The sequence below is a fragment of the Prenolepis imparis genome, unplaced genomic scaffold, assembly GCF_030444845.1.
Source record: "Prenolepis imparis isolate NDT839.2.m4 unplaced genomic scaffold, iyPreImpa1.0 SCAF_7, whole genome shotgun sequence".
Classification (NCBI taxonomy): domain Eukaryota; kingdom Metazoa; phylum Arthropoda; class Insecta; order Hymenoptera; family Formicidae; genus Prenolepis; species Prenolepis imparis.
In genome coordinates this window covers 13,220,181-13,237,334 of record NW_028141165.1, presented here as the reverse complement: position 1 = coordinate 13,237,334, position 17,154 = coordinate 13,220,181, and the positions used below count along the sequence as shown (strand labels likewise).

Sequence of the window (17,154 nt, the reverse complement as noted above, 5' to 3'; positions counted from 1 at the left end):
TAGTGATAAATTGCGAACGACGATAATAATAATCTTGTCACAAGAATTTATGAGAGGCCAAATGGATGCGCGATTTCTTTTTGACAAGTATACTACGTTAAAATACCTCTTATTTTCTCAAAATAGAAAAGATAAATCGATAAACGGATTTACATGTACTGACTGCAAAAAGGTCGTAAAATCTTTTTGTTATTTTCTTGACACAGAAATAATCGCGATAGTATTTTTACAATGGTATTTAATCTCGTCCCATTTTCTGAAAAAAGTGAAAATATAATTGATAAGGAAATATATGCTCAAGTATAGAAAATGTCACATATATATAAAATATCTTTAACGTTCCTTGAAGTTTAATTAATCTCAATTACTGCAGAAATGATAGGAATTAATTAAATTTCAAATCATTTTGTTGGCTTCAAAGGTATATCTGTCTATGTCATTGTTATGACGGCAAAAACTTCGATATTCGCTTCCTTTTTTTCAGTAAACATATATAAATTATACATAATTACTATTCTTCTTGAAGCCGGCGATAAAAAAAATTATCCGTATAATTTACGAGGATTGATCATTACAAATTTCCATATGCTATCACAAGGGAATGATGAAGGACGATGAAAAGTATTATAGAATTACGATTTAATTGTCCTATATAAATGTACATTTGTAACAAGTGATCAATTTGCGATCAATCGAGAGCTCCATGAATTTACCTGCGTTTTACAATACAAAAATCGCCAGAATAATTTTTTTCTGGGCGGCATTTGTACTTTTACCTTTTACCCCTTCCATATATTTTATTGATCTCGCTATTAGCCTTATCCTTCAAAGATCGTCGATAATTCAATGATCTAGGCTGAGGCTATTGTGGTTCCCGGATATTCTATCGCTGGAGATTTCGAAGTCGTCGAACGGACAACCGCGTCGTCCTCCGTGGCATATATCGACTTCGATTCCTGCCTCTCTTGTTCGCTTTGCCATTGTACCTGTAACATGTATAAGCACAACATATCATAAATAAATTCCATATATAATTTCATAAAATACAAACACATGTTTGACAAGAACGCCGTAATAAAATATGTTAAATATCTTTTACACGAGTTTAGGATTTTGCGTCGTTAAATATTATAAAACACCTTCTGTTTGTGCTGCTTGATGGCTTCGAGACACCTGTCCATGACCATCTTTTCCGTCAACACACCGTCCTCCGAGGCATAGGCCGCTGCTTGCCAGGTGACTCCGAGTTTTGCCAACTCTCGGCCAGACATTCCTTCTGCCAGATCGGCCATCTTGCTACACAGCGAGCTGTAGTCAAATTGCGCGACTTTCAGTCTCTTATTACCCGCGATCGCCGGCTGCAGAACGAACTTGTCAAAGTACAGGCGGACTAGACGCTCGCGTTCCTCGCGACCCGGAAGACGGAACTCCACCATCTCATCCAGTCGATCATTTACCGCCCAGTCGAACTGCTCGGGCGTGTTTGACGCGAGCACCAGCATAAACTTATTACTTTGCTCACCGGTCCTGTACAGAAACGCGTTCAGCATCGCCCGGAGATCCTCCGAGATATGCTCGCTCGAGCGCTTTCTCAGGAACGCGTCCGCCTCATCGATGAACAGCAGCAGTCCCTTTCGGGATGTCAACGCCCAATCGAACACCTTGTGAATGGCAGTCACGCCGTCTCTACCCAACGGCGCCAGATCGCCCCCTGTCACGATCGCATAATCCATACCAGAGTGTTCCGCCAGCTTCTTCGCGAACATGGTCTTGCCGGTTCCTGGCGGACCGTGCATCAGTATGTTTCTGTACATGCCGCGATTGTATTTGGTATTTTTCGTGGCTATCGCGACGTCGCGCAGCCTCTCCTCGAGCTTCGGCGCGAGAATCACGCCGGACAGCGCGTCGGTCTGTTTGCTCTTCAGCTTCTTCACCGCTTGAATTGGATGCTGGATGGTATCGACGAACGTAAATCTGGATGTCTCGCGCACCAACGACGGTTTCCCTAAGCGAGACTCGATGTAACGCGACGCCACGCTGGTCGAGCTCTTGGCAGTGTATATTCCGAAGGCAATGAGAGACAGACCGCCCGCTGCCGCGAGGATCTTGTCCCAATCTTCCAACAGGGCTTTGGCACCCGAACCTAATACTGAACCGGCTGTTCTGAAAGATATAATAATTATGAAATTAAATTTATAACTATAATCTCAAATGCGAATAATGTTGGTTGCTTACTTGATAGATTCTAAAACGGTAATCCTCTTCTCCGAGGCTTTCAATCTGATTTGTTCCAGATTAAGATCTTGATTTTCTCTATCAATCTTTGCTTTGGCCTTTAATTCCGCTTCTAGTTTCCTCATCTCGTTCTTGTGCCTCAAATCCATCTCGTGCTCTATCGTAGCTTTCCTCATGGCTTCTTGTTTCGCTATCGATTCCTCTTGTCTTCTCAGATTTTCATCGTTCATCTTTTGTTGCTGGATTAATTGATCCTCGTAACGCTTTCTAGCTAACTGATCTTGATATTGTGCTCTCATTTGATGCTGCTTTGTCTCCTCTTGCATGGTTTTCCTTCTTTCATCACCTTCCACTCGCTTTTGCTCCGCCTTAAGTTGTTCAATACTGGCTTCGTACTTTTTCATTTCAGTCTGCAATTCCACTTGTCTTGTGGTTTCTTGCATTTTAGACAGATCCAAAGCCTCTGTTGCATGTTCTATAATTAAATTATTTTATCATAAGTATATTTATATAATCTCATTGTAAAAATATCTTTGACATTTTCAACAATTGACAAATTAACAAATTTAAGTATCAATTTAATTTATAACAATATAATCAACCATATATTATATATATATAAATTTCTAAAATTAAAATATACTATTGTTACAGAAAATGATTTTAATAATATATATTTAATATATACTTTCTATAAAATATTGGAGCAAATAAAGTCGCAAACGACAAGTAACAAATTAGCAGACAGTCAATAATAATGATATATTGTCATCGGTTCGTCAGTATCATTTACGAAGATCCGTGTCTTCGACATTCCGGAAAAATCTTTATTCGCCGGATCAATCGGTGAATTCGCCGCGGAAAGTTGCATCATTCGCGCACGCGAGGACGTGGTTCCTCGTGTGCGCGCTTATCCTAACCTCAAAAATCACGCTTACGTAATTCGCGCGTGGAATCACTTTCGCGCGAGAGAATGACAAAGAGAAAGAAACGTACTGGATCGTTCGAGGTCCTTGGCAGCCGTGGCGGCCCGTTCCAGGGCGGCCGAGTCGAATCTGTACGCTTCCATTTGAGTATTGCTGTACGTCTTCGACGGAGGACCGCCGTCGCCGCCGCCACCGGCAGCTGGTGGCGGCGGTTGCACGAATTGCGAGAAATCCTGTGGCGGCTGCGAATTACGGTAGCCGAATAACCACGACATTTTTTTTGTCTTTCCCTGCGACCGACCGGCGTGTTCCGAACTAGGTTATCGCACGCTTCCCTCTTGCACGACACACGCGACGCCGCCTCGGACGTCTGTCACGTGTGCGCTGATTCCCCGAATATAAATTCCACGCGCATGCGCGAGAAATCCAACACACACACAGTTTATTTAAATTATTATTGATTAATAATACGTAAAAAATAATATAATAATGTAGTTTAAATTTTATTTATAATATAAATATATATATATCTATTATTTATTTTTATTATTTATATTTTTTTATTGTAATAATATATAATTTAATTAATTTTTATTTATGTAAGACCGTGATTACAATAAATTGTACAGAAAACAGAAAAATATACATTTAATAATAAAACACCATTAATTCTACTAATTTCTTACTAATTCTATTTTTCATTTAACGGCTTGTCGATTAGCGATTTTTATTTATTTATTTGATTTATAATCTCAGAACTCTTGCGTTTATTCAGTGGCACAATCCGCGAGAAAAATCAGTTTTCATATATTTTTTTAAATTAATTTACAGATAAATATTACAGATAATTATTAATGCAATTAACGTGCAATTAATATAATGTTTTAATATCTTCGATAAGTCATCTAAATTAATAGATTATATTTTGCGAAGAGATAAATAATTAACGAGCAATAATATATGTGACTTATTACGCTCGAAAAATCGTCTGAGTTAATAGGGGAACATATATTGCAAAGAGGTATAGTGTAGCAATATGTGTCTTTTCAGGTCCGAAAAATCATTTGAGTTAATAGGAATACATGTTATGCAAAGAGGTTGATCGAAGTAACGTCGGTAATAGAGGTTGGTAATTTATCGATAATAACGTCGATAATAACGTCGATAATTTACCAACCTTCATTACCGACGTTACTTCGAACAACCTCTTTGCATAACATGTGTTCCTATTAACTCGGACGATTTTTCGAACGTCTTAAGAGACACGTGGCACATACATAACCTGTTTTAAATTAAATTAAATTTTTTAAATAATGCTAAATAATTTTTACAAATTGATGATACTCGTAAATTAAAAATTCATAATAATAAAAAATACAATATGTATTACTATGAACGTTGTTATTAACAATTATTAAAATATTTAGTCATGATGTGAAATATCGATGACAGCTTTTACGCGAAAATTGTAATAAAATGCCGAAATAAGGAGAAAAAAAGAAAAAGAAAAAAAATACTGCATTTTAAAAGAAAATTGATATAATAAAAGAAGAAAAATAAAATACTCAAAGTGTTATCAATTATTATTATAATATTATATTGCGAGAAAATGGCGATTTATCAGGATGCAAAAGTAATTATACCTTCATTAAAAATATATATACTTACAGTGAGATAAATATTAGTAAATTTTTCGATATATTTCATATATTGTTTTATATTTGTTTATTCTCAAATATACATAATAATAAATGTTTTTTTTTTTTTCAGCAAATCCAAGCACAAACATTGTTATTCATTCTGGCTCTATGTATCTTCATTACATGCAGTGGCAAGGAGATATTTGCAAAGTATAATAAAGTACAAATGTTTTCTGCTATTAGCCGTAATATTAATAAATATAAACAAGTGTGATATGGGGACAGGATTTTGTTATCAACATTGTTTTTTTATAAACGAAGGAATTGATGCAAGCAATGGAAGAGTCTCTGCTGCAGGTATCACAAGCACTTTACAATTCTGTTAATCAACTGTTATATTTTAACAAATAATTTGAAAATTAAAATATTTCTATTACTTTTATATTATTGATAAGATCATGTGGATGCACTGTTTGATTGCATATTTGGATTTATGATAGGTGTTGAAACGCAGAAGATATCATATATGGAAGACGCAATTTCTCCCAAGGATACACAAGTACATATGAATTATGGCAGTGCAGATGTCACGCAGACATTTTTCTGGCTTTTACAAAAATCTGTTTCCATACAAATTGTGCAAATCCCATTAACAAATTGGAGGATGAGTTGCTTTTGGATCTCTCAAATAAAGATATATTTCTATCATGTGGATTTAAATGTGTGTAGGAGAGAACATTTATTGTTAAAAAGCCAAAACAACAAACAGAAAAAAATACAGGTATCTCTCTTTTCACTTTTCTTATAAAAAGAGTTATATATATATATATTTTCCTCCCTTATATACAAATTTATATATAAAACTGTACCGAAACTTATGCGACAGGTGGGCGATGAATGCTAATAGCATCTTTGAGCTTGTTTCAACTTGAGTTGTTCAGTATTATTGGAACCCATAATGTTCATATTCAAAAATGATCTTTAGGAGATCCAGAAGATCCTTATGATGAAAGTTATGTAAGTATTCATTTTATGCGTAAGTATTCATTTTTCAAACAAGTATATCTCTGAAGTATTATGTAAAATTTTTCTACAAAGTATTATTTATGTAAAAAAAAGAATAGAAAGTAAAACAATTTATATAGCACAGTATCAATTATATAAAATAAAGATAAGTATTTTAAAAATGTATTTTTAATATTTATATGAAAACTTGGAAATTTATTTAGATATATAATATTTAGATATAAAATTAATTTTCATTTCTTTGGAAATATTTATTAAGTTTTTTTTGTATTATATACAATTTTCAAACTTTGGAAATTTATTAAGATATTTATTTTTAGATATAATTAATTTTCATATATTCTATTAATTTACAGATAATGCTGTTGACGTGCAGTAATACGCGTCTTTTCATACTCTCAAAAGTTCGTCTGAATTATTCGGAAAATATATTTCGCGAAGAAGTAAGTAATGCACTTTACACAAGCAATAATGTGCACCTTTAGATATCTTCGAAAATACACATTAAAGTTATTAGAAGATTTTGCGAAAAAATGTGAATAGTGCAAACGCAGTAATGTATCTTTTAATATGCTTGAAAATTTATTTCTGAGTTAGAAGAATAAAAGTTTTACAAAGATATCAGTGGAACTTTATAGTAATGCAAAATTTTATGTGATAAATTCGTAACTTAAAAATAAAATGTGCATATTTATATTTATCAGTATATAATTTTACTTTTATGCATTGACAAAAACATTTCTTTCTTTTAAGTTTGGGATTTTTAATTGCAATTTAATTAAATAATACCATAAAGAAACAAATGTAACGCGTGTTTTGTAATATTCTAGTAATAAAAGTGCGAGATAGTCTGTAGAGACTGAAAGCATTTACTTTAAAAGGTCAAAAGAAAAAAACAATAACAATGATCAGTAGAAACAGTAAACCGCTGAAAGCATAACGTAAAGCACTCACTGAGCCATTTCTTCTGCTGAAAGCAGCCTGTACAGTTGTGTGTGGTTTTTTCATCAAGAAAATAAAGTGATTTATATTTGAATTGTTAGAACGTTAAAATGTCAAGCGAGGTGATAACTTTGCAGCTTGGCCAATGTGGCAATCAAAGTATTACATGTTATTTTGTCTCATATAATATAAATCCTTTTCATACGTTTTATAATTTTTTGATACAAATGCTACGATATTTCCAAACACTTGCAAATATGAAAATAACGAATATCTTTATCGTCTTTTTTTTTACATTATGCCTCAATTTTACAAACTTAAAATTTCTCTTTTATTATAATTTGTAATAAAACCTATATATTTTCTTTCTTAGAATAAAATTTATATATTTTTATACATTTTATTTATAGTTGGATTTGAGTTTTGGAAGAGATTATGCACAGAGCATGGAATCAGCCCAGAAGGAATCTTGGAAGATTATGCAATAGAGGGAACGGATAGAAAGGATGTCTTTTTTTATCAAGCAGATGATGAGCATTACGTACCACGAGCTGTGTTATTAGATTTAGAGCCCAGGGTTATACTATTATGAATTTTTCATATTCAAAGGTAGTACGCATCTGGAATATGTATGTACATTTATGATTATGCATATATATGAATATGTATGTACATTTATGTTTATGCATATATATGAATATGTATGTACATTTATGTTTATGCATATATATGAATATGTATGTACATTTATGATTATGCATATATATGAATATGTATGTACATTTATGATTATGCATATATATGAATATGTATGTACATTTATGATTATGCATATATATGAATATGTATGTACATTTATGTTTATGCATATATATGAATATGTATGTACATTTATGTTTATGCATATATATGAATATGTATGTACATTTATGTTTATGCATATATATGAATATGTATGTACATTTATGATTATGCATATATATGAATATGTATGTACATTTATGATTATGCATATATATGAATATGTATGTACATTTATGATTATGCATATATATGAATATGTATGTACATTTATGTTTATGCATATATATGAATATGTATGTACATTTATGTTTATGCATATATATGAATATGTATGTACATTTATGTTTATGCATATATATGAATATGTATGTACATTTATGTTTATGCATATATATGAATATGTATGTACATTTATGTTTATGCATATATATGAATATGTATGTACATTTATGATTATGCATATATATGAATATGTATGTACATTTATGATTATGCATATATATGAATATGTATGTACATTTATGATTATGCATATATATGAATATGTATGTACATTTATGTTTATGCATATATATGAATATGTATGTACATTTATGATTATGCATATATATGAATATGTATGTACATTTATGTTTATGCATATATATGAATATGTATGTACATTTATGTTTATGCATATATATGAATATGTATGTACATTTATGTTTATGCATATATATGAATATGTATGTACATTTATGTTTATGCATATATATGAATATGTATGTACATTTATGTTTATGCATATATATGAATATGTATGTACATTTATGTTTATGCATATATATGAATATGTATGTACATTTATGTTTATGCATATATATGAATATGTATGTACATTTATGTTTATGCATATATATGAATATGTATGTACATTTATGTTTATGCATATATATGAATATGTATGTACATTTATGTTTATGCATATATATGAATATGTATGTACATTTATGTTTATGCATATATATGAATATGTATGTACATTTATGTTTATGCATATATATGAATATGTATGTACATTTATGTTTATGCATATATATGAATATGTATGTACATTTATGATTATGCATATATATGAATATGTATGTACATTTATGATTATGCATATATATGAATATGTATGTACATTTATGATTATGCATATATATGAATATGTATGTACATTTATGATTATGCATATATATGAATATGTATGTACATTTATGATTATGCATATATATGAATATGTATGTACATTTATGATTATGCATATATATGAATATGTATGTACATTTATGATTATGCATATATATGAATATGTATGTACATTTATGATTATGCATATATATGAATATGTATGTACATTTATGATTATGCATATATATGAATATGTATGTACATTTATGTTTATGCATATATATGAATATGTATGTACATTTATGTTTATGCATATATATGAATATGTATGTACATTTATGTTTATGCATATATATGAATATGTATGTACATTTATGTTTATGCATATATATGAATATGTATGTACATTTATGTTTATGCATATATATGAATATGTATGTACATTTATGATTATGCATATATATGAATATGTATGTACATTTATGATTATGCATATATATGAATATGTATGTACATTTATGATTATGCATATATATGAATATGTATGTACATTTATGTTTATGCATATATATGAATATGTATGTACATTTATGTTTATGCATATATATGAATATGTATGTACATTTATGATTATGCATATATATGAATATGTATGTACATTTATGTTTATGCATATATATGAATATGTATGTACATTTATGATTATGCATATATATGAATATGTATGTACATTTATGATTATGCATATATATGAATATGTATGTACATTTATGATTATGCATATATATGAATATGTATGTACATTTATGTTTATGCATATATATGAATATGTATGTACATTTATGATTATGCATATATATGAATATGTATGTACATTTATGTTTATGCATATATATGAATATGTATGTACATTTATGTTTATGCATATATATGAATATGTATGTACATTTATGTTTATGCATATATATGAATATGTATGTACATTTATGTTTATGCATATATATGAATATGTATGTACATTTATGTTTATGCATATATATGAATATGTATGTACATTTATGTTTATGCATATATATGAATATGTATGTACATTTATGTTTATGCATATATATGAATATGTATGTACATTTATGTTTATGCATATATATGAATATGTATGTACATTTATGTTTATGCATATATATGAATATGTATGTACATTTATGTTTATGCATATATATGAATATGTATGTACATTTATGTTTATGCATATATATGAATATGTATGTACATTTATGTTTATGCATATATATGAATATGTATGTACATTTATGTTTATGCATATATATGAATATGTATGTACATTTATGTTTATGCATATATATGAATATGTATGTACATTTATGTTTATGCATATATATGAATATGTATGTACATTTATGTTTATGCATATATATGAATATGTATGTACATTTATGTTTATGCATATATATGAATATGTATGTACATTTATGTTTATGCATATATATGAATATGTATGTACATTTATGTTTATGCATATATATGAATATGTATGTACATTTATGTTTATGCATATATATGAATATGTATGTACATTTATGTTTATGCATATATATGAATATGTATGTACATTTATGTTTATGCATATATATGAATATGTATGTACATTTATGTTTATGCATATATATGAATATGTATGTACATTTATGTTTATGCATATATATGAATATGTATGTACATTTATGTTTATGCATATATATGAATATGTATGTACATTTATGTTTATGCATATATATGAATATGTATGTACATTTATGTTTATGCATATATATGAATATGTATGTACATTTATGTTTATGCATATATATGAATATGTATGTACATTTATGATTATGCATATATATGAATATGTATGTACATTTATGATTATGCATATATATGAATATGTATGTACATTTATGATTATGCATATATATGAATAGGTATGTACATTTATGATTATGCATATATATGAATATGTATGTACATTTATGTTTATGCATATATATGAATATGTATGTACATTTATGTTTATGCATATATATGAATATGTATGTACATTTATGTTTATGCATATATATGAATATGTATGTACATTTATGTTTATGCATATATATGAATATGTATGTACATTTATGTTTATGCATATATATGAATATGTATGTACATTTATGTTTATGCATATATATGAATATGTATGTACATTTATGATTATGCATATATATGAATATGTATGTACATTTATGATTATGCATATATATGAATATGTATGTACATTTATGATTATGCATATATATGAATATGTATGTACATTTATGATTATGCATATATATGAATATGTATGTACATTTATGATTATGCATATATATGAATATGTATGTACATTTATGATTATGCATATATATGAATATGTATGTACATTTATGATTATGCATATATATGAATATGTATGTACATTTATGATTATGCATATATATGAATATGTATGTACATTTATGTTTATGCATATATATGAATATGTATGTACATTTATGTTTATGCATATATATGAATATGTATGTACATTTATGTTTATGCATATATATGAATATGTATGTACATTTATGTTTATGCATATATATGAATATGTATGTACATTTATGATTATGCATATATATGAATATGTATGTACATTTATGTTTATGCATATATATGAATATGTATGTACATTTATGATTATGCATATATATGAATATGTATGTACATTTATGATTATGCATATATATGAATATGTATGTACATTTATGATTATGCATATATATGAATATGTATGTACATTTATGTTTATGCATATATATGAATATGTATGTACATTTATGTTTATGCATATATATGAATATGTATGTACATTTATGTTTATGCATATATATGAATATGTATGTACATTTATGTTTATGCATATATATGAATATGTATGTACATTTATGTTTATGCATATATATGAATATGTATGTACATTTATGATTATGCATATATATGAATATGTATGTACATTTATGTTTATGCATATATATGAATATGTATGTACATTTATGATTATGCATATATATGAATATGTATGTACATTTATGTTTATGCATATATATGAATATGTATGTACATTTATGTTTATGCATATATATGAATATGTATGTACATTTATGTTTATGCATATATATGAATATGTATGTACATTTATGTTTATGCATATATATGAATATGTATGTACATTTATGTTTATGCATATATATGAATATGTATGTACATTTATGTTTATGCATATATATGAATATGTATGTACATTTATGTTTATGCATATATATGAATATGTATGTACATTTATGTTTATGCATATATATGAATATGTATGTACATTTATGTTTATGCATATATATGAATATGTATGTACATTTATGTTTATGCATATATATGAATATGTATGTACATTTATGTTTATGCATATATATGAATATGTATGTACATTTATGTTTATGCATATATATGAATATGTATGTACATTTATGTTTATGCATATATATGAATATGTATGTACATTTATGTTTATGCATATATATGAATATGTATGTACATTTATGTTTATGCATATATATGAATATGTATGTACATTTATGTTTATGCATATATATGAATATGTATGTACATTTATGTTTATGCATATATATGAATATGTATGTACATTTATGTTTATGCATATATATGAATATGTATGTACATTTATGTTTATGCATATATATGAATATGTATGTACATTTATGTTTATGCATATATATGAATATGTATGTACATTTATGTTTATGCATATATATGAATATGTATGTACATTTATGTTTATGCATATATATGAATATGTATGTACATTTATGATTATGCATATATATGAATATGTATGTACATTTATGTTTATGCATATATATGAATATGTATGTACATTTATGTTTATGCATATATATGAATATGTATGTACATTTATGTTTATGCATATATATGAATATGTATGTACATTTATGTTTATGCATATATATGAATATGTATGTACATTTATGTTTATGCATATATATGAATATGTATGTACATTTATGATTATGCATATATATGAATATGTATGTACATTTATGATTATGCATATATATGAATATGTATGTACATTTATGATTATGCATATATATGAATATGTATGTACATTTATGTTTATGCATATATATGAATATGTATGTACATTTATGTTTATCTTCTGTTTTATGTATCTGAGTTAGAAGAATATGTTTTACAAAGAGATCAGTGGAACCTTATAGTAATGCAAAATTTTATGTGATAAATTCGTAAATTAAAAATAGAATGTGCATATTTATATTTATCAGTATATAATTTTACTTTTATGCATTGACAAAAGCATTTCTTTCTTCTAAGTTTGGGATTTTTAATTGCAATTTATTTAAATAATACCATAAAGATACAAATGTAACGCGTGCTTTGTAATATTCTAGTAATATTCTAATAATAAAAGTGCGAGATAGTCTGTACAGACTATCTCGCACTTTTATTATTAGAATATTTCTAGAAAGCATTTACTTTAAAAGGTCAAAAGAAAAAACAATAACACTCATGATCAGCAGATACAGTAAACCGCTGAAAGCACTCACTGAGCCATTTCCTCTGCTGAAAGCAGCCTATACAGTTGTAGGTGGTTTTTTCGTATCAAGAAAATAAAGTGATTTATATTTGAATTGTTAGAACGTTAAAATGCCAAGCGAGGTGATAACTTTGCAGCTTGGCCAATGTGGCAATCAAAGTATTACATGTTATTTTGTCTCATATAATATAAATCCTTTTCATACGTTTTATAATTTTTTGATACAAATGCTACGATATTTCCAAACACTTGCAAATATGAAAATAACGAATATCTTTATCGTCTTTTTTTTTACATTATGCCTCAATTTTACAAACTTAAAATTTCTTTTTTATTATAATTTGTAATAAAACCTATATATTTTCTTTCTTAGAATAAAATTTATATATTTTTATACATTTTATTTATAGTTGGATTTGAGTTTTGGAAGAGATTATGCACAGAGCATGGAATCAGCCCAGAAGGAATCTTGGAAGATTATGCAATAGAGGGAACGGATAGAAAGGATGTCTTTTTTTATCAAGCAGATGATGAGCATTACATACCACGAGCTGTGTTATTAGATTTAGAGCCCAGGGTTATTCATACTATTATGAATTCTTCATATTCAAAGGTAATACGCATCTTATAATTTTTATATATTCTTTTTATATACCTATATAGTTATTTTATAATTTACATATAAAAATCAACATTTTTTAAATTGTTACAAGCTGTACAATCCTGAAAATATCTATTTATCAAAACATGGGGGAGGCGCTGGAAATAACTGGGCATCTGGATACTATCAGGGTGAAAAATTACAGGAAGAAATCTTTGATATACTGGATAGAGAAGTTGATAACAGTGACAGCTTGGAAGTAATTATTTTTATTCTTTTACATTTTATCATTAATAATATATGATTTTAGTCTCATGTCTATAATAAACATATGAAAAGATTAGTGTTAATTTCTTGTCATATAGAGTTATATACAGGTTTAAAATTTTTTAAATACTATTGAAGGGTTTTGTCTTATATAGGGTTTCGTTTTGTGCCATTCGATAGCGGGAGGTACAGGTTCTGGTTTGGGATCTTTCATGTTAGAATCTCTTGCCGACAGATTTCCTAAGAAATTAATGCAGACATACAGTGTCTTTCCAAATCAAGATGAGATAAGGTAAATATGTACTGAAAAACAATTCGAATTTAACATTTCAATTATTCGTATTTAACAATCAAATTTTTATTATAGCGATGTTGTAGTACAGCCATATAATTCATTGCTAACATTAAAAAGGCTGACTCAATGTGCGGATTGTGTGGTGGTTTTAGATAATACTGCTTTGAATAGAATTGCTTCAGATAGATTACATATTCAGAATCCCAGCTTCACACATATTAATAAACTTGTTTCGACAATAATATCCGCCAGTACAGCCACTTTGAGATATCCTTTGTATATGAATAATGATTTAGTTGGTTTGATTGCACCGCTCATACCAACTCCTCGCTTACATTTCCTAATGACTGGATACACTCCACTTACAACTGATCAAGAGGTAACTAAGAATCAGAATTCAGAATTTATCATCTCTTATGGTTGGCTTACAGCATGTTAAGTAAAAGTATTATTATGACAATGTTGCAGTTGAGTTTGAATGATAATAGACTTCTTTAGAAAGTCAGCCATAAGAGACGGTAACTTTTGAACCTTGCTAATGATTATTTATATCCATTTATAAAATAGATAACATTTGCTAATATACATTGAAATTATAATATATATGCGCGCACACATGTGTGTGTATTGTATATTTAGTATATAATCTGTATTTATCAAAGTTCAATCTGATTTAAACTTTAAGGCTTGTTACATATAATTGTCACGTAAAAGAAAAATTATCTCATATATTGCTAATTATGACTAAACTTTGTAATTATGATGTATTCATAAAAAGTATTGTTTAAAAACAGGAGCCATCTGTAAGGAAAACATCTGTTTTGGATGTAATGCGACGATTACTGCAACCAAAAAATATGATGGTTTCCACAGCATTAGATAGAAATGCATCTCATTGTTATATATCTATCTTAAATATAATTCAGGTAACATTCCTTAAAAATAATCTAAAATTTAAGCTTGATCTATTCTTTTATGGAACTTTAAAATGATTTAAAATTATGATTATCTTGAAATTCACTTAAGAATCAGACATACAAGTTATAAAACACTTGGTACAAAAGATATAATATATTAAAAGATATAATTAAAAAATATATTTAATAATATATTTTAGGGTGAAGTAGATCCAACACAAGTGCATAAATCTTTACAAAGGATTAGAGAACGAAAACTTGCACAGTTTATTCCTTGGGGTCCAGCTAGTATACAAGTAGCTCTTTCAAAAAAATCTCCTTATATACAAAGTACACATCGCGTTTCTGGTTTGATGTTAGCTAATCATACTAATATATCGTCAGTGAGTATTTTATTCCCATCCAATATTACACAGCCATTAAAATTGATCACAATATGTGATTTGCAATATTGATTAAAACTTAATGCTGATAAACATAATATATATATATATGTATATATTTTTTAGCTTTTTGACGGAGTCTTACAACAATATGATAAATTGCGTAAGCGAGAAGCGTTTCTGGAACAATTTCGTAAAGAAAAAATGTTTGAAGACAATCTTGACGAATTGGATAATTCGCGAGAAGTCGTAGAATATTTAGTGAAGGAGTATCAGGCTGCAACTCAACTCGATTATCTTAGTTGGAATCCAAGCAAAACAGATACATAAAATATCTAAGAAATACAAAATATAAGTGTGATCATAAATATAAAATTATATTATATTATATATATAATATTATAAATATTATATAAAATATTATATATTAGAAGAAAAATATTTCTATTGCTTGTTTTCAAAATTAAATATTTTTTTTCTAAGATTATTATTCTAGAATTTTAGAAAATATAATGCGAGTGACTAATTTTTTATAATTCCATTCTGATATTTCTGATTATTTTATATTAGAAAATATATTGTTACCTGAAATAAATATTTTATTTATTAAATATTACTCGAAATAAATATTTTATATTTAATAAATATATTTTCTAAAATTCAATATATATATGAATATGTAATATAAATTCCACGCGCATGCTCGAGAAATAGAATACACGATTTATTAAAATTATTATTGATTAATAATACGTAAAAAATAATATAATAATGTATTTTATATTTTATTTATAATATAAATATATATATATCTATTTATTTTTATTATTTATATTTTTTTATTGTAATATATAATTTAATTTATTTTTATTTATGCAAGACCGTGATTACAATAAATTGTACAGAAAACAGAAAAATATACATTTAATAATAATAAAACACCATTAATTCTACTAATTTCTTACTAATTCTATTTTTCATTTAACGGCTTGTCGATTAGCAATTTTTATTTATTTACTTGATTTATAATTTCAGGACTCTTCCGCTTTTTCAGTGGCACAATCCGCGAGAAAAATCAGTTTTCATATATTTTTTTAAATTAATTTACAGATAAATATTACAGATAATTATTAATGCAATTAACGTGCAATTAATATAATGTTTTAATATCTTCGATAAGTCATCTAAATTAATAGATTATATTTTGCGAAGAGATAAATAATTAACGAGCAATAATATATGTGACTTATTACGC

At 27.2% G+C, this 17,154-nt stretch overlaps 2 protein-coding genes across 6 annotated transcripts; one reads left to right on the top strand and one right to left on the bottom strand.

Moving 5' to 3' along the window:
• Positions 1-622: 622 nt before the first annotated feature.
• Positions 623-3,550, bottom strand: Bor (ATPase family AAA domain containing bor). Its single transcript, XM_083042902.1, has 4 exons — positions 3,232-3,550; positions 2,236-2,710; positions 1,140-2,163; positions 623-986 (listed from the first exon to the last, which is right to left on the bottom strand). Exons 1-4 carry the CDS (start codon positions 3,434-3,436, stop codon positions 852-854), a joined length of 1,839 nt encoding a protein of 612 aa, XP_082899028.1. The 5' UTR covers positions 3,437-3,550; the 3' UTR covers positions 623-851.
• Positions 3,551-4,655: 1,105 nt separating this feature from the next.
• On the top strand, positions 4,656-16,451 carry LOC145938574 (tubulin gamma-2 chain-like). 5 transcript variants are annotated; one of them, XM_083042304.1, is made up of 13 exons: positions 4,656-4,794; positions 4,932-5,158; positions 5,302-5,582; positions 5,688-5,818; positions 6,184-6,270; positions 7,180-7,378; positions 13,847-14,049; positions 14,150-14,296; positions 14,460-14,596; positions 14,672-14,978; positions 15,394-15,525; positions 15,717-15,899; positions 16,026-16,443. In XM_083042304.1, the coding sequence occupies exons 7-13, from the start codon at positions 14,029-14,031 to the stop codon at positions 16,227-16,229; spliced, it is 1,131 nt and encodes a 376-aa protein (XP_082898430.1). In that variant the 5' UTR covers positions 4,656-4,794; positions 4,932-5,158; positions 5,302-5,582; positions 5,688-5,818; positions 6,184-6,270; positions 7,180-7,378; positions 13,847-14,028; the 3' UTR covers positions 16,230-16,443. The 5 variants fall into 5 exon arrangements, with proteins under 5 accessions (XP_082898430.1, XP_082898432.1, XP_082898431.1 ...); XM_083042305.1 differs by lacking the exons at positions 4,656-4,794; positions 4,932-5,158; positions 5,302-5,582; ... (1 more) ...; positions 6,184-6,270; positions 7,180-7,378 and adding exons at positions 13,078-13,097; positions 13,417-13,483; XM_083042306.1 differs by lacking the exons at positions 4,656-4,794; positions 4,932-5,158; positions 5,302-5,582; ... (1 more) ...; positions 6,184-6,270; positions 7,180-7,378 and adding an exon at positions 13,018-13,097.
• The last annotated feature ends 703 nt before the right edge of the window (positions 16,452-17,154 follow it).

Coding starts and splice junctions, on each gene's coding strand:
- Bor (XM_083042902.1), bottom strand. CDS start 3,436: ATGTCGTGGTTATTCGGCTACCGTAATTCGCAGCCGCCACAGGATTTC. Junction 2,164..2,235: donor ACCGTTTTAGAATCTATCAA/GTAAGCAACCAA, acceptor TATATCTTTCAG/AACAGCCGGTTCAGTATTAG. Junction 987..1,139: donor TCAAGCAGCACAAACAGAAG/GTGTTTTATAAT, acceptor TACATGTTACAG/GTACAATGGCAAAGCGAACA.
- LOC145938574 (XM_083042302.1), top strand. CDS start 13,547: ATGCCAAGCGAGGTGATAACTTTGCAGCTTGGCCAATGTGGCAATCAA. Junction 14,597..14,671: donor CCAAATCAAGATGAGATAAG/GTAAATATGTAC, acceptor TTTTTATTATAG/CGATGTTGTAGTACAGCCAT. Junction 15,526..15,716: donor CTATCTTAAATATAATTCAG/GTAACATTCCTT, acceptor AATATATTTTAG/GGTGAAGTAGATCCAACACA.